The sequence below is a fragment of the Echiichthys vipera genome (genome assembly GCF_963691815.1).
Source record: "Echiichthys vipera genome assembly, chromosome: 3".
Lineage (NCBI taxonomy): Eukaryota > Metazoa > Chordata > Actinopteri > Perciformes > Trachinidae > Echiichthys > Echiichthys vipera.
Genome location: NC_139828.1, coordinates 12,619,202 through 12,645,638, shown reverse-complemented (window position 1 = coordinate 12,645,638; position 26,437 = coordinate 12,619,202). Strand labels below are relative to the sequence as shown.

Sequence of the window (26,437 nt, the reverse complement as noted above, 5' to 3'; positions counted from 1 at the left end):
GTTACATTATTGTGTTATAAACATGGACCTCAGTTCATCCACTAGCATCTGCTGCGCCTCCCCCAAAGAGAGAGCCCCCGCCCGCTCGGTCTCTTCCGGTAAACGTCAGAACAACAACACTGGAGTTGAGAGAGGCGCACTTGAAATCACACTTTCTGCATCGTGTTTGCATTGGAGGATAAATCTGAGTGATTTGAAGAAAAATGTCTGTAAGTGAAAATCTTATTGTTGTTAAACATGTTTTATGGTTAGAAACATTAGAGCAGTATCAGAGAGACAAAGTGCAACGCCTGCTATTGTTATTATCAGTAAACATAACACTGTATGGAAACAGATTGTATAATATTTATAAATCAGCTGATACATTGTAGAATATACCTAAATGTGTTTAAAAAAATCATCATCTGTATTCAAGGCTACAGGTGTAGCTGCTCAGACATGGGCATGCCTGGGCATGTCTGTGTTGTCTGCCACTTGCTCTTAATAGCTCATGCATCTCACTGTAGGGGGCATTACAGTAAAATCAAAACATGACAAAGTGACACCTGTAATCAGGCTCTGCTCTCGGTTGCAGCAGGATAAGGATCTGTTGTACCCCAGTCTTGTTAAAGAGAGGAGTAGACACAAAAAGAAGCGGCTGGTGCAGAGTCCCAACTCCTATTTCATGGATGTTAAATGCACAGGTGAGGCCTCACTCATTTTCTGATGTGTTTTTGAATGAAGTACTAATTTACCTTTTCTCTCAACAACTCAGGCTGTTACAAGATCACCACCATCTTCAGCCATGCCCAGACAGTGGTACCTTGTGCAGGCTGCTCTTTAATCCTCTGCCAGCCAGCAGGAGGGAAATGCAGACTTACTGAAGGTAAAATATATATATATATATAGAGAGGGATGTTTTTATGTTGCTTATCTTATTTCTCCCAGGTGTTAAAGTCAGTGGATATATGACCAAAAGATGAGTGACATTTATGAAAGGTGTCCATCCTTTCTTTACGGTTTTGCCTGTGATGAGATATTGAAATGTTTGATTTTTGTCTGTCCAGGCTGTGCATTCAGAAAGAAATACTCCTGAGCAGAAAAGTGCAAGCAGAATGGACCACGGGGGGAAAAGGAGTCTGAGCCTTACAGAAGAGAAATATACCGTATCTGTGTGTATACTGAGAATGTGGAGTGAAACGTTATCCACTCAGCTTGAGAAACTTATACGTGCAGATGTTCCCGTATGCTCAGAGTGAAGTGTATGTATATCAGATTGATATGATGAAGCATTTTATGTAGTTTTGACTACTTCTATTAAATGAGTTAAAATGATTTTCTATTGAAATTTTCAAAATGACCCAAAAAGTCCAATGAGCCACGATTTCTGTAAAACATTTATTAGGTTGACAGAGGGGGGTTGGTGAATGAAATATTTCAAAATGGTCTCCATCATGTGTGAGGCGCTTTTTCACGGCCCTGGCGTGATGTGAAACCATGATGACCATCACAAACAAAAAAATAAAACATTTTTTAAGATTTTATTGTCCGTGTTATGTGGTTTCTTTGGTCTTGAGAGTTCCCCTGGCAAAAAAAAGAAGTGGTGTAAATGAAACAAAAACCAGAAATAATCAAAAGCAATACAATTTCTCAAATACCTAACATTATTCTACTATATACAATATGTATCCATGGTTGATAAAACTTGACTTGAGCTTCCAGTGGTTTGGGGTTTAGCTCGCTCATGTAATACAATATATTGTAACTCTAGTAAATATTGGCTACATTATGGCATATAGTTGGCAATGATGAAGAACGTGTCAACAGCCAGGTCAAGCTTAGGGAAAGGTACATCAATGCACGTCACTGCTAGATACTGTACATGCACAGCTCTCAGTTTCTGCAGATTCCTGCATTAAATATAGAGAAGTAAACATTTGATGAACAGAAATACTGCATTTTCAACATGTACTGTAGGCCTCGGGATATATGGGGATTGGCAAAAGAGGCGTTACTTTTTAATGACATGTAAAGGAGTCTAGAGTGAGTGAGTGAGCAGCATGTGCCTTAACGTGTTTATGTATGACGCCTTTCCATAAGGTCACCCGTCCAACTTGATCATGCTGTTTAAACACAGATTTAGGAGAACACTGCTAAGACAGGCACACATAAACCATATGTCTGTTAACTTCTAGCCTCTCTAGGTGGTACAGCATGATCAGAAGAAGAAGACTGTTGACTATCACCACTAGGTGGCACTTCAGAGCCATATTAACAAAGACTGAGCGAAACCCAACGCCATCTGTAGCATATGCATTAAAATAATCAGACAGAGGCTTAATGTATGTGCACATAAAATGTAAAAATGTAGCCAGTTTAAGTGGATCTGTGACCTAATCTGAGCTTTCTTTGGGTGTGTAAGTTGCCAGTTCTTCCTAGATAAGTGGTCAAAAATCATGTATGGGGAGAATTTCTGCGATCACAGCTGGAGATAAAAAAGAAAAAAAGAAGCAGTGGGGTTAAAATGACATCCCATCTTAAAAAAAAAAAAGAGAAAAAGAACAGTTGTGCCTCAGAAAAAAACATCAAGGGACAAGCATTAAGTTAATCCCCCTTCACACGGGGAATAAAGATTTTACAGCTCGAAATGTGGAATGGAGTCGAACATTAAAGGAATGTTACATGACGATCTCATCCTCTCCAGCTTCCTCTCTGTGTGTTTATAAGCTGTTCAGTTCCTGCAGGGTTTGGTCCAGGACTTGATGCATGCCAAGATTCTCCTCTTTGGCTTGTGATAATTTCTCTGGAGAGAAGAAGAAAAAGTGGCATGGTGAAGTCTCAACCAGCATAAAACAATACTGCTCGTGTCATGGCAATTTATTCTCCTTTATAGGTCTGTCAAACAGCATCCCTTGCAAAACAGCAGAGCGCAGTGTTTTACTGAACAGATGTTTTGCATAATTATTTTGGGTAAAGTTGTGCCACATGCAAAAACCTCAACCACACCGCTGTGCGTTTCATGCATGAACTGCTGACTGTCATTCTCTGACAGAAGACTGTTAGTAGATTACAATATGGACTTCTTAAGAGGACTTGCGTGCTACATTTTTTGGATTAGATGCTACCTTGTGTAAATACTTTATGTACACACGTGAATATCAGAAATCATCAACGAGGAGTTAGATTTTTAACCAATGCAAGCTGCATTAATTCACACAAAAACCAAAGTAAATCTCACCTTGTCTCACATAAACTTGCTGATAATTAGACGTACAATATACATTAACCAGCAGTGTCACAAGATCAAAACTGTTGGTTACTTATTTACAGAAATCACAGAGGCAATGTAGACTATGTAGCTGAGGTTATGCATCAAATATTTTACTAAGATTTTAAAACGTGTATGAATAGTGAAGAACAGAGAGACAAAAGCAATAAAGTAGGAAAGAACAATATTTTTAATTCATTATTTCCTGCATAGTAAGATGGGAAGAAGGCACGTACAGCATGATCCACAGAGAGAAGATGAATTTAAGGCCGGCACAAGATAGAAAAGGGAGAGGCAGCAAAAGAGAGAAAGAGAGAGAGCGAGAGAGCGAGAGAGCGAGAGAGAGCGAGAGAGCGAGAGAGCGAGAGAGAGAGAGAGAGAGAGAGATCTGAGCATCTACAGAGATGTCATGTCATTGAGGGCATGGTCCAGCTCCTCACTAATGGCCTTGTATTTAAGCTTCTGAGCATACAGTTCATCTGGAGGTCAGAGGTCGACAGGAAGTACAGGCAGGTGTCAGGGACAGAAGGGACACAAACGAGCCAAAAGCAGGATAAGAATGAGAAGAAGATGGGAGGCACAGAGCAGAGGGAGAAGGGAGAAGACAAAAAAAATAGGTCAGGCTTTTTAAAGTTGCAGAAATGCTTGGAAGAAAGACTGACGCATATCTAATTACGCTTGCAGCCCTAAAGCTTTGAGCATTTAAGCCTGCTATGAATGTCTTCTAAAACGGCTCCAATAACTCTTTAAACTCGGCTGCCTGTGGTTCAACAACTAAATAATGCTGACTTAAAACATCTGGGCACATTCTGTCCTCTCTGTGGTGTTGCTGATATGAAGAAGCTGTCCTTCAGAAACAAAGGTCTTCCATTACTTTAGGAGTTTCCATACATTTGGCAGGGAATCCTTTTTTCCCCACAGAAGATACTTCAAGCATTGCCGAAGTAAGATAGTTTTACATAGACCCCAGAGGGACTATGTGTGCATTAAGATAGATCAGGCTTAGACTTGGCCCCTGACCTGCAGGAAACTCAACTGAACTATCTGCTTGTGGTTCATCGACAAACATGTTTCCTAATTTACTGAAGCCGAATGGACCCTTAAGTCCAAACGATGTCTTCATTTAATGCCAGTCATGAATTCCCTTTTGTTGTTTATGTGTGTTGAACAAACGTGTGCGTGGTACTGATCTCATACCTTCAAGGTCATCAATGGACTTTTCCAGTTTGGCCACTGTCCTTTCTGCAAACTCTGCGCGGGTTTCAGCCTGACGGAAACACAGACACAGTACGTTACAAGACACACAAGACTGTAATACTGCATATTCTTCAACAGCCTATTTGTATCGTCCAGGGAAATCGCAGAAACAACTTTTACATCTAGATTTTCAGTGCATGCAGATATTAAAGATGGAGTCTGTGATTCTAATCTGATACACTTTTTGTCAAAATTGGCGAATATCTCCCGCTGTCCGTTCTGTTCGGACAGGAGGGGTGCATTTGTTTGGGTGTTGTGTTAAGAAAAACAATCTTTCTCAAGAATCGTGGACCACCTTTAAGATGATGACTTGAATAATGACCAGCTTAAATCAATTTAACATCTTAAAATTAACTTTGTTAGCAAAAATAACTGATCTAAAATGTGCAATGAAAATTTGATGAATAAGTTAATTATTTTTTTGCTATTTCCGCCTTTTTTAAAGGTGTGTACATTAGATGAAGATAAGTAATGTAGGAAGAAAGAACAGGGGATCACAACAAAGCTCCCTGGTCAGATTTGAGCTAGAGGTGCCGGGGTCACGGCATACATGTCGTAGACCACTACCAAACTGTGATGCCTCTCCTGGTGTTTTTTAACACATATCTATCAACATTTACATAGCACATTACTGATCTGTTTCACTCATGACATACAGTATACTCTTAATTAGTGTGATCGCTTGAATCTGGATCTCACCTCCTTCAGTTTGTCAGTCAGAACTTTGATCTCCTCCTCGTACTTGTCTTCTTTTTCTGAGTACTGTTGACATACAGAGAAACATCATCAGTGGCAGAAATCCGAACACATGCACACAAATTCTTTCACCTACAAATGTGAACACACAATCTCTTTCTTCCAAGTTTTCTAATTGCTCCAACAGACACTGCACCGCTCCCTATGGAAAGGAGGGTGGTAGTGACACGAAGGAGGCGTTGGCCTGGCCTGACCTGGGAACAAGTTGTGTTGTGATGCCAATGATAGCAGACCTGACTGAACAAAGCAGCAGCATGTATTGCTAAAGGAGAGTCGTCATGTGGTTAGCCTGGCATGTCATCACACTGCCTGTCTGTGCCTGGGGAGGAATTTAAGGTAACGAACAGTAAGAATGTGCTGCAGGTCTCTACTGGCTGCTGGTTGACGTATGCGGAAACACCTTAAGATGCTATTAACCCTGCATATGCAAAAGCAGCGGCTAATTTGTCAACACAGCTAACAGCTACATCACAAAGATTTCGGGTCTTGCACTCTTGATACGTTCAAAACAACCTGAGGGGAAATTAAATGGTTGCGTTGTAAGTAGGGCCTGATGATACACAATCACAACGGGGGTAGAATGAAACAATACTTTTGTGAGGTGGCATCCCTCCCTGCTCGCTCAAATTACTGTCCACTGAGCCCAAATGACAGGATACAGGGGAAGTGGAGATGAGTATGTGTTGGTGCAAGACCGGGTGTTCAGTATAAACCGTTGGCTATATTTAGGTTGTGTATTTGTGAAAGAGAACGAAAGCAGCTCCATAAAACCAGTCAGTCAGCTTCATAACTATTTTCCAATATGATTAGACATACCATTGTCTGTCAGTCAATGAATGCATCCTATCTTGGTCAACAATTGGTTTTTACTCACACTTTGTAGCGAGCCTTTCACACAGGTTTGACCTTGTGCTTGAACATTACTGGATAAAAAAAGATGCATTTGCTGCAATGTATGGAAAAACACCACTTATCTGGCACCTCAGGAGGCCAAAAGAAGAAGTATTACTTAAATAAACGTGTATTTCTGCTGCAGCCAGGGTCCAGTCATCGCCGTGCGTCTCCCTAACGCTGCATGACACTCACCTTCTCAGACTGGGCTTCTAAGGACTTCAGGTTGTTGGTCACATTTTTCAACTCCTCTTCCAGGTCACCAGCTTTACTGTGGAGAGAGACCGACATGTGCTTGGTGGAGGATGGAAGAACAACAGGTGAGAGGGCAAGTGTGCATTTGCGCTCCATGTTTCGCGCGTTTGCTGTGTTTTACCATTCTGAGAGTTCGGCCCTCTCCTCAGCTCTCTCCAGCTCTCCCTCCAGGATCACCAGCTTACGGGCCACCTGGGATGAAAAACATTAAAACGTTTTGGACTTGAAGCAAAATTACATATAAGACAAGAGTAGGTCAGATCAAAGACTAAAAATGTCTGAAAAATGTAGTGCAGACGATTTTTGCTCTTGCTCCAAGTCTCACCTCCTCGTATTTACGGTCGGCCTCCTCTGCGATGTGTTTAGCCTCCTTCAGCTGCATCTCCTGAATCTCCATCTTCTCCTCATCCTTCATCGCTCGGTTCTCGATCACCTTCATCCCTCTGATAGAATAGAATAGAAAATAATAGAATAGAAATAGAAGATTATGAGAAAAACATAAACTGCTTGCGATTGTATTGTTTATGATGCAGTGAAAACACATGTTCTGTTCTCACACACGGGTAAATGCAGGCATGAACCCACATAAACTAAATGTGTACAGGTTTTTTTCTATTGTATCTCACCAAAAATGGAACTATTCACAAAATTCTGACAAACTTGAAGCTTTTGTTTCAACAGCTAAACAAACTATAAGCACAATTTAATTTTCATTTTGAGCAGAATGGCATCATTCTGCAGACTTTGTTTACCAGGAAAACATTGGCCCTTAAAATGCCACGCCTCTAATTACCAAACGATCTCACTCACGTCTCACCTGTTCAAACTCAACTGGCAACTTCAACTTCGCTATGAGCCTCAGGCCTCTTACTGTGTCGTACGTAACAAATACATATTTGCTTTTTGCATTTGTGCACTGATTACATCATGACATCCCCAGAAAGACAGCCTGAACACTTTCTTACTGTCTCTTATTTTACTTATCAGTGCACTTACTGTGAGTTTTGCCAAAATGGTTAACTGAACTCTGACACTGTTAATGTACTGAGCAGCATTAAGTTTACAGTATGACTCTGGTAGTTTCAGGAAACGTGTTCAAACTATTTGGCAAAACTGTAATAGGACTTAAACTGACCTCTCGCTCTCATCTGCGGCCTTCTCAGCCTCCTCCAGCTTCTGCAGTGCCGTGGCCAGCCTCTCCTGGGCTCGGTCCAACTCCTCCTCCACCAGCTGGATCCTACGGTTCAGAGCTGCTACATCACCCTCCGCCTGAGAGGAGGAAAAAAAAGAGAGGAGAGATATTTAGCCATTCATTCATTCATTCAACTTTAAATCATCCAAGATGGTTTACCCCCCCCCCCCCCCCCCCACACCCTTCTCCCCACCATAAAACAGGAAGAGAAGGGAAAGGCACAAAGAAGGCAGTGGGGGAAGAGAAAAGTCAGCAGCTACAAAAAAAGATGGACAGCAACCTGTAGCTTCTTTTTTTTAGCAGGTCCACTCTAAAATAAGTGTATTTATGGTTATATATTAGCTGAGATGAGTTAAATAACTTCATGCTTGTTTATTTGTAGTAGTTTTATAGCTTGTAAATATATTTGAAGGGCCATGTTGAAAATATAATAAAAGAAAGATAATAAGAAGAAGTATAGTTTCCAGGAAACCTGTCCTGTCTTTTCCTGACCACTGCCACTATATGGAGGTTTTAAGTCAGGCATTCAACAGTGAGTGAGTGTCACTGACTGAAACATAACCACTGAGAGAAATGCACTGCTTCTAAAGATGATTATGTATTTTGTAAATACTGAATAATAACTTTCGCTAATTTTCCAAGACTCTTTGTACAATAGACACTTTCCATCTTCACTTGCTGTATGTGGGCGACCGTTTCTTTGTGTTTATGTTCAAAAAAACTAAACATAAGTGTTATTATTATAGGACAGGGCAGTAACATAACAGTATCACCAGTGCACAGAAACGGCATCTCTTTTTGAAAGCTGATACCAGTGGAGTGAGACAGCTACACAAACATTTCAGTTCAATGCTTCTTCAACGACTTTTATTCTGAAAATAAATACAGATAAAAAATCATGGTATCATGACCATAGGGCAATTTTCTGCCTCATCACTCAGCACTGTGTTCTGTGCACTCATACCAAAACCACATCCACACTAATATGTTTTCATATTAAAACAGCGTTTTAGTCCAGATTAACTGAAACGTTTCCAAAAGTCTCAGTTTGGGGGCTCAGAAATGCCAAAAGAGAAGCGTGTGAACACTAGACGTAAAAGACGCAAACGTTTTGTTCTTTACAACTAAAACATATTAGTGCGGATGGACTGAATCCACATGAAGAATTCTGAAATAAATGAACTAAAAAAAAATTTAATTCCATCTGTAAGTGAGATAGTGTATTCAATTTCTCTCTGGGGTCGCTCAAGTTTCACAAATCAATAGTTGTCTAGCTGATGAATAATAAGTGAAATGAAGACAGCTGGAGGTCCTTGGAGGATCTTATATTGGAGCAGGGCCTACCTGCATTAAACATAACCACTAACTGCTGAGCCCGGCTGGAAAAGTATAATCCTTTTTAATATCTGAAAGTCGCAGGACTTTGGATATGAATGAAACATTTACAAAAAAAACCAAAAAAACATAATTTCCGGTGACTGTGAATGCAGAAGTGAGCCAAGTAGGGTGGACAAATGGGCTTCTTCTCATCTGGCCTTAGTAAACAAAGGCATAGAGAGGAAAAAGAAAGCAAACAGACAACTAAACAGGCATTTCCTCTCCGCTGGACAGGAGGTTTATCCAACCATCAACTCCCAGGGAGCCGCTTTTCGAACTGGAAACCAACCTGATTCAGTTTTCATACAAAGGTTAGCACAAAGAGCTGTCCACTGTTAAAAGTTTACAACAGGCAGCTCAAACAGCTCAACATAACTGCACTTGTGAACTGCTGCAACACTGAATTATTCATTCAAACCCAGAGCAGTTTACTCCCTGTTACTTAAATGAGGCAGCCGGGGATTTCTTAGACAAACAGATGTTATTCTGCGCTCTGTTGCAGGGCAGCAGTTAGTAGGTCAGTGACTCATTAGCTAGTCATTCAGTCCAGAAGTCAGGTTGCCAGTCAGATCAACAGTCAAAGTGTCTGCAAGTAAGCTTACAGGTATAGGTGAGTCATTCTGACACACATTTGGCCAGATTGATTAAGAGAGACAAAATAGAAAAGATTGGCAATGAGGAAGAAGTAAGGTAGGGCAGAGAGAGGAAGCACAAGCTCAATGGAAAATAGTTATTCTGTCCGTTTGTGCAGAGAATAAATAGACCTCCAGTTTATTCTTCCATTCTGTCATAGACTCAATATTTCAGGAAATGAAAGCATGGTTTCCTGCTTGTTGGCAGCTGGCACAGGTCTCTTTTTTAATGTTTTAAGATTTTCTTCCTCTCGTCTCCATGTCATCCTAGACTGCTGAGTAGCCAGTCAGTCTTTCCACCTCTCTTTCTCTCTCTTTCTCTTTTCTCTCTCTCAGGTCCTGCCCTACTGCACCCAGAGCTGCCAGGGGAGGCCGCTGATATGAGACAGGAAACGTCTGTCAGACGAGCGTTGACGTGCCTTAAAACAGCCAGCTCTTGATAAGAGGAAAATCTAACAGAACACTGAATGAATGAAAAGTCATAAATCGGTCAGACATCTTGAAATCTCATCAGCAATGTCCTTCACACAGGTCTGCGTCTGTCAACACTACATCTGGCTGGTGAGAAACGCTGAACAGAATTGAACCAGAGCCTGAAATAACAGATATTGTTTCTCCCTTAGTCCTGAGTGAAGCAATGTGCTGGGAAGAACGCCCTCTACTCTAAACACAAACAAACATGCTATTCATGAGCTTTAAGTCAGCCACGCACTCACATCAGACGCCGTTATGCCCTTCCAGACGCATGCACACTCTGCAAACACGCATGCAAACAAACACTCATTCTGTCAATCTCTGCCTCTCTAAAACAAACTTCACCAGCTAGCAACCGGCTAGTCCCCTACTCAGTAAAATGATGTCGTCAAGCAACACAAACACAAAAAGTCTTAAATCTATGTCACAAATGTGTGCAACTTGGTGTGTTATCTGTCATCAGATTTTCACCATCACAGGAGGGGAATCCCTTTATAGACAGAGACATCCTTGTGTCAAGTTAAAAAGCTTACGTGCATACAGTACATACTCTCATGCCTCCAATTCACTCAGCCATGACCAGAGAAGAGAAGAGCATTTCCTGAAAGTCCTGAATGTAATGTTGAAAATGCATTCTCTTCTGCAGCTTAATAGAATAATATAACCAATGCTTAAAGCACAGCAACATGCACTCTTTCAGTATTCAGAGCTTGTGCACAAAAGTAACAAATGTGACTGCTTCAGGTAAAGGTCACAAGAAGTGAGAACCACTGAGTCGAAAGACAAACCTTTACGCTAAGAATAGACACCAGTGTAACTTTACAAATGAGGATCTTGAAAAAAGTGACAGGAAGTCAGCTGCCCAACATCCTTTCATATCCTCCCTTTGATTGTTCTTTCTTTCAGAGCTGGTATTCTCTCTGGCCATGCCCCTTCCTTTAGCAACCACTTTGCATTCTCTGGCTGCCAGGGACGCACACCGCCTTATATGGTAAAACAAACTATGGGGAATGTTTGTGGTGGAGTATCAGGAAGATTGTGACAGCGAGCATGCACGCACACATGCACGCACACACAGTATATGTAAAAGATACTGGACGACAAGTAGCTGCTCTGTTATCAAGTTAGCTTAATATGTAACACTGCTTTCTCAGAGGTGAGTGGTATATCAGTAACTGCTGGCTACTTCACAGCTCCTCTCAGACAGTTAGTGCCTTGCTTAAGGACATTCACAAAAGGAATTCTTTAAGCAATAGTTTGACATTTTGGGATAGAAAGAAAGCATTCAAATCTGTTATCACATTACACACACATGCCCAAAATATGCACATGCACAGGACCTTTACACTTGTATTAAATGGAGAGATGTCAGACCATGGAAAAGCACCCAGAGCAGTCGGCAAAATGTGGTCCTGCAGACACCTGCTGGAGCGGAAACTAGCACAGAGGCGCTTTTGAGTGTTTTGATATGTGTATGATGTATGATATGTCTGTATGTCTGTCCGTCTGTCTGTGGACAGATTTTCCCCCACAATAGTGTTACGGTCGTGCAAGTACAGTCACAGAATGTTACAGTTGTGTAGTTGAGATGAAGGCAGAGTTTGCAGAAATAGGTGTTATCTGAGCAAGGGGGTCAGAAATAGGGGCTGTCATATGAAGCCATAGTGCAGTAACAAGGAAATAATTAAAACAATAAAAAATGGCTTTAACATTTGTTTACTGTCCAAACAAATTACTAGTTTGCACATCAATGACAGATGCTGATTTACTGGTTTGCCATGGTATGTTTTTTATCCAAATCCAACCTAACCACCATATTTCCAGACTTACAACTGACAAGGTGGTCCCATCACAAGGTGGGCTCTGGTTTTATATCTTGTTGTTTTTTTGAAATCATGGCAAAACAAAACTGTAAAAACAAAACCTTTTGGTTTTAAAGGGGGTTACGTGTCAGACGTATTCTTGGCTGGCTGCAGTCTCCGCTGGTCGCCAGGCAACCACAGTGACAACCGTCCATAAAACCACCTTTACACTTTCTTTTTTTGTATGGAATAAACAAAACAAGATATGCCGTGATGATAAGTAAGCTTTAAAGGTGCTGGTAGGCAGATTTGATTACTTCTTGACACTGTTTCCAGTCTTTATGCTAAGGTAACCAGCTGCTGTATGTAGCTTCATATTAGTGGACAGACATGAGAGTGCTATTCTTCTAATCTAACTCCTTTCCCAAAATGTCAAACTATGCCTTTAACTGTCAGTACTGCCTGGTTATTCTGAGCAGCATTAATTAAGCCCTGTTTCCACCGTGCAGTCTGGCCCAGTTCAGTCCAGTTTGACACACAATGTAACAGGAATTTCCATTGTCAGAAGTTGTGGATGGCACCAATAGAAACCCCCTGTTGAAGTACCAAGCACACTGATCCGATCCTAAAAGCTGCAGCCAGAAACAGTTCAGTCCACTGATTTGTGCGGACGTTCCTCTTCATCATCGGTGAAGAGGAAATACAGTGAGAGCTAAATGATGCAGTGAGGAATGAAAAGGTTTTTCACCTCGTTCCTCAGCGCCCGGCTGAAGAAAATAAAAACCCCACATACATTTAAGAGTATTGTCTGCAGTGGACACGCAAAACAGATCTATTGTTTAGGTATGTGTCCCTACGGGTTATGTACAGGTTCTACAGGTGTTTGATGGAAACACGGCTAAAGTACCACCCTGGTATATTCTACCTCTATGTTCGAAGATCTGGGTGTTGAATTTTGACATAGGAGGCCGCTGTTGACACAAACTACAACATGTTGGAGTACAGGACTCTAATTTGCCCTGGTCTCTACTTAGTAAACAGTCCACCGCCTGACTTGAAGATACAGCACAGTTCTACTGGGAGTGACTTAAGAAATACCTGAGTGCATTAGGGAGGAGATCGAGGACAAGTGAAAGACGAATCTAATTATTGGCTGATTCCAGGGCAGTGGGCTAATGAGTTGCACAAAGCTGTTGGGGTTCAGGGTAAGTTATTCCTGACACCGCTGCTCTCTACTCCCAATGTGAATGTGTGTCTGTGAGTGTGTAATCTTTTTCCCATAAAGATCTGGCATGCAAAGAGAGCTACATACAATGTATAAGGCAGCCTGTCATGAGGTGTGATATGTAAAAGATGCTCGTTAAACTTCCAGACAAGCGTCACAATGAGATCTCTCTTTGGAAAAGTCACTTTCACACACATCTTGAGCACGTCTGAGTCTTTCGTTCAGGCTCTGTCTCATAACACCGAAGTGTCTAATCCTGACAGGAGATTCATCGCAAACCATTTGTAAAAAGGCCCTTCGGGAATCCAGTAAGTATAACGGGAATCAAACTTTTTAGACAGCTGTCCTTGTTTTTGGTGGAATTTAAATTAAACGTAATGACATTTTTGTAATACAGCATAGGTCTTTAATAATGTGGTCTCTGAACAAATAGAGTGCTGTGATTTAACTACTGGCAATAAAACCTTTTATACAGTTCTTTCAGGCTAAATGAATACCATCTCCATTCTGCAGTACTAGCACCAACAAGCTAACAGATACACAGATCCTGCTTTGACAAAAACATTACTGAAAACGCTGCAAGTAGGCTATCACACTGAGTCTTGCATGCACCATAAAGGAAAAGGCCGGCATCATTTCCACTCTCTAAATGCCACTTAATGTCATTATAGCAAATTTAGCTTTGCTAGCACCAACCCGCAACCTTGGCCGGCATAATCAGCTAAGCCACAAGCCACTAACATGGGAGTTTTCTCCAGAATGCCAGCGACTGCCAAAACGTATCAACATGTGGCAGTTATATTTGGAAAGTTGAGCTATTCCCAGGGAGAAGGTCCAAAGAAAACAGTGAAACCAGGAAGTAAATCTTTCCACAGAATCCGCTAGAGCCTGCTAGAGGCTGAGCAGAAAACCATCATCCACACCAGGCAGCAAACAGATTCCTCAAATTCATTTTTACAAACTGATGAGCTGAGGGAAGTGTGTCGAAATTACATCCTGCAGTTAGCTTTTAATAGGAGATGTAAGTGGTGTAAAATAAGCACAGTTGTCATGTATGACACTATTACATCACTGGCAATATGAAAACTAACTTCAAGTGAACTGGCAAGAGCTGATGTGGACATTTAAAGGTCCCATATAGAAAGTGACATTTCTATGTGTTCGAGGATCTATAAAAAAAATACTGTGAAAGTATCAAGACCAATTTCAATCCACAGGGACATGCACACTGTATTCAGAAACTGTGACTTTACACGAGCCGTCAGGACTTCAATACAGTTGTGATGTCACAACTATACTTTATAAAGGTAGAAAGTGCAGCTAAAGTGCAGTCACTCACCGGCTGCAATGATGGTGCAGTGACCAATCAGAGCAGACTTTTTAGGGAGGGGCGCATAGAGAGACAGGCGAGACAGAGGGTGAAAACAGGTATATTCAGACAGATAATATAAGAAAAAGAATGCGTTTTGTGAACATTAAAGCATGTAAACATGTTCTAGCAGAAACCCGAAATACCGGAAACCTGAGCTTCAATGAACCCGAAAATGTGCAGAATATGGGGCCTTAAAGATGTGTTCAAGTATTAAACTTTCTTATACACCACCGACTGAAAACACTCCACCATACACACTAATCTTACTGATGATCAGGGCTGGAGCTCAGGGACAGGAAGTGTTGGGACCAGAAGCACAGGAAGTGCTGGACCAGAGTCGGCAGACGACATCCTGGGCGGGGCGGGGTTATTGGCGGAAGATCTGGTTCCCAACACTTATAGTCTACTTCAGTGGAGGTTTTGAGTCCCACTTCCCTTTTTAGCAGGTTGTAGATATGAATCAGTGTGCCACGTACTGTATTTCTGCATTCTACACCAATTATCATAGCAACCAATGAACACAGCAAACAAAAACACCAACTTCAAAATGGGAAAGAGATACTTTTAAAAGCATTTAATTCTGTGTTTTTATGTATTTTGTTGTCGTTTTGTATCATTTGATTGCTTTGTGATCAACCGAGAAGTCATATTTTTGTCTCACAAATATACAAAATAATGAAATACGTCTATCACAGAAGCAAAAACATAAATGTACTTCCTTAAAAAAAAGCAGCCAATGTTTTTCTGCTGTGTTGCTCACACAGCTCTCTGTGCCACAAAGTCCAAATCATCCTCTTTGGCCTGACTCTGAACCTGCAAACAAGTAGCTGCTGTGAACACTATGAAGCATGAACAGCTCATTGAGAATAACGGCCGTAAATAAAACACATCCAAGCAGGTTAAATGAGCGTTTCCAGACTATGTCACGTCTCTGTAATTTGACGGAGCTTTAACGCATTATTGAGCGGTAGAGAAACGTCTCTAGAGGCGTCAAAACCACACTATAAATAACACAAAGCAACTACTTTCATTTTTTAATTAGATATGCGGCCAAGTGTTTGTATTCTTCTGATGCCTCCACATTTTCAAACAATGATTCATTACCTTTACACACTCAGCGAGGTTCCTGTTTTGATCTCCCCGTGCTGCAATGAAAAGAGTTTTTGTGCCAAGGAATAACTGCAGGTTGCCCTAATTATTCACACATGGGACCACACCAACGTCGCCACACAAATGCACTGCTCTGTTTGACTATGAATGCACATGGTGTGGGCTGTGTGTGACAGCTGAAACTGCTTTTAACACATTAAGGCTGACAGGGAAGAAATTGTTCAAAAAACATAAAGGACATTTTCAACCCCCTTATTAAGCAGCATTAACACTTTAAATAAGTCGTTTACACATATTATAATGTAGTTGTAAGTCTATGGGGTCTTTTTTAAGTGTTTAGTGATATATTTGTCAACACCTTTAACTTCGTCTCTGAAGCATCCATAACTAGGTGCTGGTACATACACACACATGTATGTTGCATGTGTTATTAATTGCCGAACATATTTTAAAATGTCCTTATATCTGCTCATAACTACATTATGTGTTACAAACAGTCTGCTAGGCTTTTAAATGGCGCTCATAAATAGTAATAATAATATCTAAAATGCTCATTTCTACCACCAGGTTCTGAAAATGAATGTTATCCTCAAAAAAGATTTTGTAATTTTTTAAAGGTTGGATCGGTTATTTCAAGAGTAAAAATCTCAGTTGTTAAATTATATGTGTGGCTCTTAAGCAGTTACTGTGCTCTTACGCACAGTAGCCTTGTTTAACATCAGAAATCAATAAGCGGTGTGTGTGTCTTACTGTCCTAGAGGATGAAATGTTAATATGAACTACCAGAAATCTTATACAGTACATGTCATCTATCCGTTTACTACACAAACTTCAGTGCTTTTGATTTAAAGCATGCCTGAGGGTTGGATCACTTCCCTAAAGAAAACTTTTATAGGCCACTACATGAGCGAATAAGAACAGAAATGATCCACCAGAAACAATCACAGCATCACAGTCCTTAATGTTGAAGTCAATCTACTTTACATGGCCCAAAAAAACAGCTCTGACCTCAACCTTATAAATACTAATCGTTTTATGATCACTGACGTCACTGATGTGAATATACAAGTTCATAGTCAGAACGATTAACCACAAGCTGACAAAACGCCACCCGATTGTCAAATTGTCCTGTTACCTAATAGTCAGTCTGTAACAAAGGGGTAAGTCCTACAGCACGCCAGCTCCTTTCATCATCTCAGCTCCCATATCTTTACAGCCACACCTTCCCCTCCCACTCTCCTTCAATCTTTCTGCTTGTCCTGTCATTAACCAGCTCCTATGCAAGAGGATATGGCACCGAATGCCATAAAGCAGCACGTGAAACAAGTCAAGACTGTTACCTAACTGTGCTGCTAAGCATTTTTTTCACTCACCATTTCAATCTCTACAACTGTACTGCGTGAAGCTACACAACTCGGATGTGGGCAGAGTCAAGAGACAGGCAGGTGACAGACACGGGCGAATATTCAGAAGAGAAGAATGTGTGCGTCACTTTGAACACATCCATGCGTCTAGTTTAAGAAATCACACGTTTGTTGAACTTCAAAAATGTCTTGTGCTGATAAGAGCAGAAATTGTGCAACTGCTGCTGGTACTGTACGTTCAACTCAAAACACAAGAATAGCTGTATCTAATTATAATTGTATTGTTTGATTAATCTAATGACTAACAGTTTGGTCTGTGGGATGTCAGAGCCTAAAGTGACATCTTCAAAGGTCTCGTTTAGTCTGGCCAACAGTCCAAAACCCAAATATATTCAGTTTATTATCATGGAAGATTAATAAACCAGAATATATTCACATTTGCGAAGCTGCAACCAGTACAAAAAAAAAATCCTTAAGGATGATCTACAGATCAAAATAGCTGCTGATTCAATTTCTGTTGATTGACTAATCGATTAAGCGAGTAATACTTTCCACTCCAGTTAAAACAGGGCACATTTTCCAGACCATTCCTTTGAATCCCTAATAACAGAGTAGGCTTACTTTTAAGTATATACCCTTTATTTTCCTAGCATCAGTGAAGGGAAGGATGGTATGGTGGTCGGGCATTCGACCAGGCAGCTGACACACATCCACCCTGCTGAAGTACCAGTGAGCCCATTATCCCCTCATTAATCTAAATGTCTAAAAGCTGCTAAGACCTCATTAACAAGAAGTACGATATGATTTGTAATTATAAGGAGGAGCCTGTTCTGTGCACAATGGGTCCAATGCTGTCTACGTGGTCTACATTATTCACAGTAGTTCTCAGAGGCCTGTGGCCCAGACGCCACTGCGCATGCGCACAAACCTGCAGGAATCCAAACTTTTTTTTTTTTTTTTCTCATTACAGACCAACGCCTTGCATTGTGGCACAATCACGCCCGCCGAATGAATCAATGACATGAACTAACTTGACTTGTGAAGGTGAATATGTTGACGTTAACGTGGCTGAATCGGTGTGACAGGTGAAAGCAGAGCGGAGCGGGGTTAGAAGAGGCAGAAAAGACCTGTGAAAGTAGGGGAAAAGTCGAGGATTTGGTTGTCTCACTTTCTCTCGGAGCTCCCGTTCACTGTCCAGCTCTCTCTGTAGGACTTGAGCCCGGTCCTCTGCGTCGTCGGCCTGCTGCTGCAAACACTGGATCTTCCTCTTGACCGCATCCAGAGAGTTCAAACCTGCCATTCTTGACTGTTTTCTTACTTGATTTAAGACTTCACGCGGAGTAAAATGCGCACTTAAGACTATTTTTGGGTTGCGCAAAAAATAAAATGAGCTCCTGCTTATTTGGTCTATTCAGAATAATATAATAAGAAGGAAAAACAAGACTTTGATGGTTGGTTTAAAGATTAAGAAAACGTTGTAGGTCCGAGATGCCAAAGTCTTTGGAATGTAAAAAAAAAAAAGGAGTTCTTCAAGTGCAACAAAAGTTATATAACCAGGAAGTGACAATGTGTCCAGGTGTTCTCCAAATGTATCTTCTTCTGGTTTGTAGGGATGATAGGTTCATGAGCAGTACAGAAAGTTGTCCTCAGGAATGTTGCAGTTTTTTGGTCCGGACACTTTTTGAGGAGGAGGATTAGAAAAGCTGCGCGGTGAGGAGAGCGGAGAGCGCCAGACTGTGCCGGAGGAGGAGAGAGATGATTGGGATGATGAGGTCAGAGAGGGCGGGGCGTGTGTGTGTGTGTGTGTGTGTGTGTGTGTGTGTGTGTGTGTGTGTGTGTGTGTGTGTGTGTGTGTGTGTGTGTGTGTGTGTGTGTGTGTGTGTGTGTGTGTGTGTGTGTGTGTGTGTGTGTGTGTGTGTGTGTGTGTGTGTGTGTGTGTGTGTGTGTGTGTGTGTGTGTGTGTGTAAAAGCTGATCCCTGTGACTGATGTGATCATTGAGACTTTCAAAAGAAAAGGCAGGATGAATTACCTTCAGTTGAAAAAAAAAAGGTGCAGTGCCCATTTAGATGTCACACACAAACTTGATTCGACAGTGAAATTTCCCTTCAACAGAAACTTTACATCCTGCTTGAAAACATATGATATACACCAGGGAGCTTCAATGTTTTTTAGGCCAAGGACCCCTTAGCTGAAAGAGAGACAAAGCAGGGACCCCCAATGTTGTATTGAACTGAGTTGCATATTAAATTGGGCCTAACAGCTAGGGCGACCTAACTTAAGTGCCTAACAAGTGCTAAAGTGCCCTCTAGGAGCCAAAACGTGAGCTAAAGTACCCTCTAGGAGCTAAAATGTCAGCTAAAGTGCCCTCTAGGAGCCAAAACGTGTGCTAAAGTGCTCTTTAAGAGCCAAAACCTGTGCTAAAGTGCCCTCTTCAGTGGTGAGGACGCGCTGTAGGTGACCTTTTATCATTTTCGCCCCTGCCCTTCAAAAAGTCTGTGTATGCCACTGGCCGGGTTCATAGGGTCAGTTCTGTTGTCAAATGATACGTCACTCACTGTTACTGGACAGTATAGCGGCAAAATGTCAGAAAGGGAGCGTGATTGTGGAGCACGAAAAAGAAAAGCCCAATGATTGAAAGAACAGCAAAAAATCCTAAATTGACAGGATTTTTCAAGGTTGCGGACTCTTCTTCTGTTCTAGCGGGTTTTTCTGATAAAGCATGATTAATAATGTGGGGGGCCCAAACAAACAGTAGCCCAGGGGCCCATAACCACCTTAATCCGCCACTGCCTATACACACAGCTTTTAATAGAGCATACAATACTAAGATATTACAATGATCATTATTAACATAATCATCTATTCATACGTTAACGTTAAACATACATTTGGAAGACACATCGAACCCTTCAGCTCAGAATCAGTATTGGGAGAGGAAAATGTTGGATCGGTCCATTCTTACCCGAGGGGCTGCAATATGCTGCTACAGACCTTTTAATTACTTTTGTCATGCGGACGCACAGGAGGGGACGTCTCTAGCTCTTCTTCATGAAAAGGGAACATGACTCAGCATTTAGATACAGTGTCCCTTAGTTTGAGTACCTGAGAGCTTTGAACAGGTTTAGGTTAAGTGTAAAATGTCCCTCGGTATATCTCTGTACTACCTTATCCTTGTTCTTTAATGACCAAATGTTTACGGGTTTGGTGCTGACTGCAAAAATCCAACATCAGACAGACTATAAAATAATTTGATCATCCATCAAAATGTCATGTGATGCTTACATTCAGTGAAATATTAAACCCAAAGTGCTTAGTTTTATGGGCTGAAATATTGATTATTATTTAACTGTATTTTGTTGTTTTTAACAAAGGTTAAGTTTGTTTGCAGATGTCACTAAAAAACATTTTTAAAACTTTATGGCTGCACCAGTACATTGTTTGAGTTCTACTCTTGTTCATCACTTTTACAATTAAGCCTGTCGATTTCAGGAATCGTTTGGAACTTTCTGATCTTCACTGTTTCGAAAGAGAAATAAACAACAAATATATAATATCTAAACCAAAGCTGCAGTCACTGATGTCTGACACACACATACACACACACGCATGCACACACGTACACGCATGCAAACACACACACACACGTACACACATTTAGAGGAACAGATACACATAAATGCACTCATACAGACTACATGCATGCATGCACACGGACACACCCATAAAATGATGCACATACACACATACTGCCACGAATTAGGGAACATTCACACATGCAACAGATTTTATCTGATGTAAATTAAATTTTTACATAAGCATGTCACACGTATGAGAATGTCACTGTTTATCATATGCTGAATTCAACTTAGGTGCTTTTGGTGATATGATCCTTTTAGACAGAAAGGCCTAGCTAGATTGCAAATGAGCCTTGGGTGGAAATCCTATGTGCAACACACCTGTGTCATGTAACCTGTTACACAATATTGTGTCAGTAAACCAGAGTTTAAGGCATACTTTTAACATTTGGTAAGTGAATGGATGGAACATTAGATGCTGCAAACTAACCACATGGGTTATATATAAATTCATAAATTACAAAGTCAATCTTGCATAAACAGATATGCATCATAAATGTTTCTATTTTTGAGGAACCAACTGTTTGTCCTGAAGAGGTAAACAAACACCATCCACCACCTGTCTGCTCGTATAGACCATGTTCCCTGTGTGTGTGTTTGCATCAGATGTATGCTTCATTCTTCATGCTTCTGTGCCCGCCCTGCCTGTGTTTACCCTTTCAGTTTCCTATTCACACGATGGGCCTTGTGAGCAATCACGCCGGCTGGACGAGCAACTAGGCCGGCTCAGTTCGCTTCAGTTCAGGTTCAGCTCAAATTCAGTCCTGCTGTTCGCTGCGAGGAAGAAAATCCCTCACAATCAATCTCATCTGTTGATCGAGCCTCTCTGTCTGATTTGCCCCTCTTGCACCGGAAAAGCTGGAAGCATTGATTTCATTAGACACAGGAGTGTGGGGCTTTCTGTTTGCCTTAGCTGCATTCCTCACATACCAGAGCCCCCCTGCCTGCTCTCTGCTTTCTCTGCCCTGCCGCCCCCACAGTCCCCTAAAACAGTAACTGTTGCTGCTGTGACTGCTGTTATCAATACCTGTATTAACACAACATGGAGCCACCCTCTCCGACGCCAACAATTTAGCTTTCTGCATCCTTCACGCTAATATTGGGATCATTCCTAAAGACAGACTCTTTGTCTGCTTGAGCTGATAGAGAGCTGTGATGACCTAAATATCAGCATGAACAGTTGATGGTGCAGGGACTATTTTTCTTGCTTGTTGGGGTCTTTGGGTGCACTGTTCTGCTTTCCCAGCCCCCTCCAGGTTTCCAATCTGGCCGTGCTCTCTGTGTGAATTGAGATGTGTAATGACTTGACTGCTGCCTCTAATAAGTGACATGTGGAGGGGGATTCATGGAAGTAGAGTGGAGCAGCCTTTCTAGCTGGAAATGTTGGTGTGAGTGTGTAGGACTTCACTGTGAATATACTAAACATCTATTTTTAACAAAACTGTAGTGGGCAGCTACACCTAAGTCAGACTCAAACCACAACTTCAACAACTTTTACCAGGGGCCCACTTGACCCACTTTTCATGTGAGGCTTCCCAGAACTGTCCAGAGTTTATTTAATCACTGCGTGAGGATAATCCAGCGTGTCTTAGCCTCAGTCTCTGTGTTTGTATGTCAGACACTTCCTTTCTCTTTGTGTGTACTACAACACTGCATTTCCCTGGGATATCCTCCACAAGGCTCAAACAATACCACATCTTGGTGGCAGCTGGTAGAGGTTTGTTTTCATGGTGCTTCTCCATGCACGGTTTGCTTAGTAATCTTGTTGGAATGACTGGATCCTTAGCTGTTGTTATTAAAGTGGCTGTTCACTGGTATGATCAGCATTTTATCCTTATCTGCCACATAAATGACTCCCTAATAAAGCTTCTCTCTCTCTCTCTCTCTCTCTCTCTCTCTCTCTCTCTCTCTCTCTCTCTCTCTCTCTCTCTCTCTCACTCTCTCTCTCTCAAACACACACACACACACACACACATACACACACACGCACACACACACACACACACACACACACACACACACACACACACACACAAGGAACCACCACTGACAGATATACAGCCCTGTGGTTTGCGGTGTTGCCAACAATCTAAAATATGATCTTGCTTCCCAGATTGGAGCTGATTAGCCACAGGACAACTGACATGTCCAATGTTCTGGTACATTTACTGAAATGATTTCTGTTTACAAAAACTTTCTCACAAATTTGAGAGCCAGTTTGGGTCTGATGTAGAGGACACAGTCTTCCCATTATGGAATTATTCTATAAATTGCATATATGATATACTGTAGGATTATTTGTTGGTGAAAGAAGTATTCAGAGTTTTTAATTACAGTAAGTAAAAGCAGCAATAATACAGTTTACAAGTACTCTTTTACAATTAAGGTCCTGCATTAAAAAGTGTACCTAAAGGGGAACTCTTAACTCTTGTCTGTTTACAGGTGTTGGGGAGTGCTATAGGTGGGGGGAAAGTTGTATGAAGCTCCAGAGAGCTGCTAGAGATGTGATTAATGGCCTTAAATGTCACTTGAGGCGACGTCGGTTCAGGCAGAAAACTACAGTTTAAAAATGAGTTAGAAAGAAGTGAGAATACCAGACTTCTGTAGCCTCCTCATATCTGCTTCAGGCTAGTGGCTCAAGGCCACATGAGCCATACCAGCACAACAACACCCAGAATCATGCACTAACAGGCACGCACGGCTGGACTGTCTATCACAACAAACAGCGATGATGGTGAACAACAGTGCAGTTTGTCTGTTCCTTTGCTGCTCCGGATTGCTGTGTGGTTGAGTGAGAGGGTTACAGTTTATCCATGTGCTCATCTTTCAGGAGTGGCTGCACAGGAATGTAACAGTGTCTGAAGTGCTCCAAACCGTTCATTGTGGATCAAAGTAAACCGCAGCTGGTGCTGGCTTATAACCATCCAGCTGTGGATTAATGGGCTCTGGTTTTCAGTAGTGCCATGGTAACTTGAGTGTGTGTCAAAGTCGGAAAAAGCAAGTAATTAACGACGAGAGCAGAGGCCTCTTGTCAATATTCAAACTCTTGCTAAGGATTCAGTAGGAAACACACTGCATGATGATTACTGTTTCATTTCACATTTTCACTCAAGTGTGTGTGTGTGTGTGTGTGTGTGTGTGTGTGTGTGTGTGTGTGTGTGTGTGTGTGTGTGTGTGTGTGTGTGTGACCCTTCACTCACGTCTGCAGCTTTCTTCTCAGACAGCTCCAGTTTCTCCTGAGCGTCTTTCAGGCCCTCGGAGAACTTGTCCAGTTCATCCTCCGTCTGCTTCATCTTTTTCTGGAGGTCCATCAGCTCCTCCTCGAGCTACAACAGGAAATACTATTAGTCCAGTTCATCTACGCCGTCTCTGGTTAGTTTGTCTTTTATCCAAATTCTATAAGTTTCATCATTTTTTACTCAACCATTGTCCTCAAATTTTCTGTGCAATGCTGCCCTTACTGCCCTATTCCACCGTTGACCGTAGGGAGTAAAATTGTATTATATTCTGCTTTATTCTGTTCAATTATCCTTTATTTTAGACTACCATCAATCTTTCATTATATTCTTTTCTGTTTTATTTTGTTTCTTGAATAAACAAACCTCACTCCAAAAGAGTTTAAATGAATGCAAAGAACCGTTGATCAGTTGGTTTTATCCTCTAAGTGTTCAGCGACGTAACACTTTGAACCCTGAAATGTTTCAAACCCCTAAAATCTGTACAGCCTGAGCTAAAAGGTAATGTAAATCATTACACCATAATAATAAATAAAAGTATTAAAATTGGGTCGTGAATGAAATACATTTTAAAAATTGTGATGTCTTTTCATCAAATTTCATCAAATAAACACACATGTTGGTCCAAATATAGACACACGAACAAACTATTTCTTGATGCTCTATAAGTTATACGTTTTGAGATATGGTTATTTTTATGAGCAGAGTTTAAAGGTGTTATGAAACCGAGGTTTAGCACCAGATGTCACATAGCAAGCCTTATCTTTCTGCTTTGCAAAAAGAATGAATGCTCTAGATATTATGCTTTTTATTTGAGATCATTTTAAACAGGACCATGTAAATGTGGGCGGTCAAAAAAAACTGTTAATATGAGCGCAATGACAGATCAAATCCATTATTTTTAATGTGTTTGCACTGTGCTTAAATAATGATTCAGTCTGATGGGGCGTCGTTAAAGCCAAGGTGTTTGAATTCAGACTAGCGATAAAGCAGCAGCAGTCGACGACGATTTGGGAGTCTAATTGTGTTTATGATGTTTGGGAACATTTAAATGGTAATGGTTTACTATCAGTCTCTCATGACATGAACCCTGGTATGCAGAGCCTAATCCTCTCTTTCTCACCCCCCCCCCACCCCCCACCCCCCCCCCCACACACACTCACACACATGCACACACGCACACACACTCACAGGGTTAAGTGCCCCCCCCCCAGCCCATGAAGTACTTCTGATAATCCTACTGAATTCCACACTGTCATTCGCTCCTAGTGCCTAAAAATACAACTGTTATCAGTGAGAACACACAGACGCCTGAGACCATGGGCCTAGTGTGTGTGTGTGTGTGTGTGTGTGTGTGTGTGTGTGTGTGTGTGTGTGTGTGTGTGTGTGTGTGCGTTTAATCTCTCATTTGTGCGTCCGCATGTACCCATTTGCATGCTTCTTATGTGTGTGTGTTGTCTCCTGTGTTGGATACACCTGTCAAATAGCCTCTATGACAGTCAGACAGACACTCCATTAACTCTCTTCAAACTGGTCCTGGAGGGAGAGTTGAACCACTTTTTTCTCCCCCAGAGACTAATTCCCGATCCTGGGTGGTCTCATCACTTGAAGTGGCCAAACAACCTTTCAACAGCATTAATACTGAACTATTGTTACTACATTTAGCTCCTAGATTTCTTTCAGTATTTGTTGTTTTCCTTTTCTCAGGCGGCGTCAAATGATTTTTTTTTTCTCCTGTTACAGTTTTGTGAAGCCGTAAACCACGGTGAAAAGTTGGTGTTTACATTTTGTGAAGCTGTAATTGAAGTTTGTGGAGAACATGGAGACTATATAGTCTCCTGAGTTTATCCTCAGAGCGCTGCCTGGCCTTTTAAGGAGGTGTTTGTGCTTCACTGCCACAAACATTTGTTTAATTTACCAGTCAAGTCTCGCCTTGATAAAAAAGAAAAAGTATCAAATATTTATTTTTAGCTGTGATACGGCCAAGTAAAACAGTCAATTTACTGTGAAGAATGTAAATGTGAAACGTGTTTACAGACAGTTTCCTTAAAGGTATGTCCGGTATGATGATTATCTTAATAACTGGATAAAGAGAAAAGTCTTAAAGGGACAACTTAAATATGCCTTATGCTGTGTCTGGAGGAACTTTAAAAAAAAAAAAAAACTTTTCAGTTTGTTTGACAGTTATCTCACTCCATAACCTTAATGTTATTATTTTAACTGATTGAAAACAGCACCTCTGAACTCTTTAACACTCTGACACTGTGACATGACAACTGACCCTTCCATCCTTTTCTGCTCTCCTCTTTCACTCCCACCTGCTTGCATTTGTCCTCTGCTGCCTTCTTGTCCGTCTCTGCCTGCTCTGCGCGGTCAATGGCGTTCTCCTTGTCCAGTTTCAGCATCTGCATCTTCTTCTTGATGGCCTCCATGGTGGTGGCTGATGGGTTGGATTTCCGCCCTCTGAGATGTGAGAAGGCAGCTTCAAAAAACAAAGTCTGCTGTTGTGTTGAGATGGAGATTTGGTCTGACGCGCACAGTGCCGAAGAGAGCTGGAGTCCAACAAGGCTGCAGAGAAATGAAGAAAGAGAGAGAGAGAGAGAGAGAAAGG

The 26,437-nt window shown here is 41.4% G+C and overlaps 2 protein-coding genes across 4 annotated transcripts; one reads left to right on the top strand and one right to left on the bottom strand.

The window, feature by feature from the left end:
* The first annotated feature begins 103 nt into the window (after positions 1-103).
* Positions 104-1,523, top strand: LOC310945327 (small ribosomal subunit protein eS27-like). Of its 2 annotated transcripts, none has more exons than XM_083911384.1 (4): positions 104-209; positions 575-683; positions 755-865; positions 1,047-1,523. In XM_083911384.1, exons 1-4 carry the CDS (start codon positions 204-206, stop codon positions 1,073-1,075), a joined length of 255 nt encoding a protein of 84 aa, XP_083767510.1. In that variant the 5' UTR covers positions 104-203; the 3' UTR covers positions 1,076-1,523. The 2 variants fall into 2 exon arrangements, with proteins under 2 accessions (XP_083767510.1, XP_083767511.1); XM_083911385.1 differs by having other exon boundaries at positions 141-209; positions 578-683.
* On the bottom strand, positions 1,106-26,437 carry tpm4a (tropomyosin 4a). 2 transcript variants are annotated; one of them, XM_083911382.1, is made up of 9 exons: positions 26,145-26,437; positions 23,791-23,916; positions 7,542-7,675; positions 6,732-6,849; positions 6,528-6,598; positions 6,347-6,422; positions 5,204-5,266; positions 4,445-4,514; positions 1,106-2,782 (listed from the first exon to the last, which is right to left on the bottom strand). In XM_083911382.1, exons 1-9 carry the CDS (start codon positions 26,256-26,258, stop codon positions 2,700-2,702), a joined length of 855 nt encoding a protein of 284 aa, XP_083767508.1. In that variant the 5' UTR covers positions 26,259-26,437; the 3' UTR covers positions 1,106-2,699. The 2 variants fall into 2 exon arrangements, with proteins under 2 accessions (XP_083767508.1, XP_083767509.1); XM_083911383.1 differs by lacking the exons at positions 23,791-23,916; positions 26,145-26,437 and adding an exon at positions 18,123-18,679.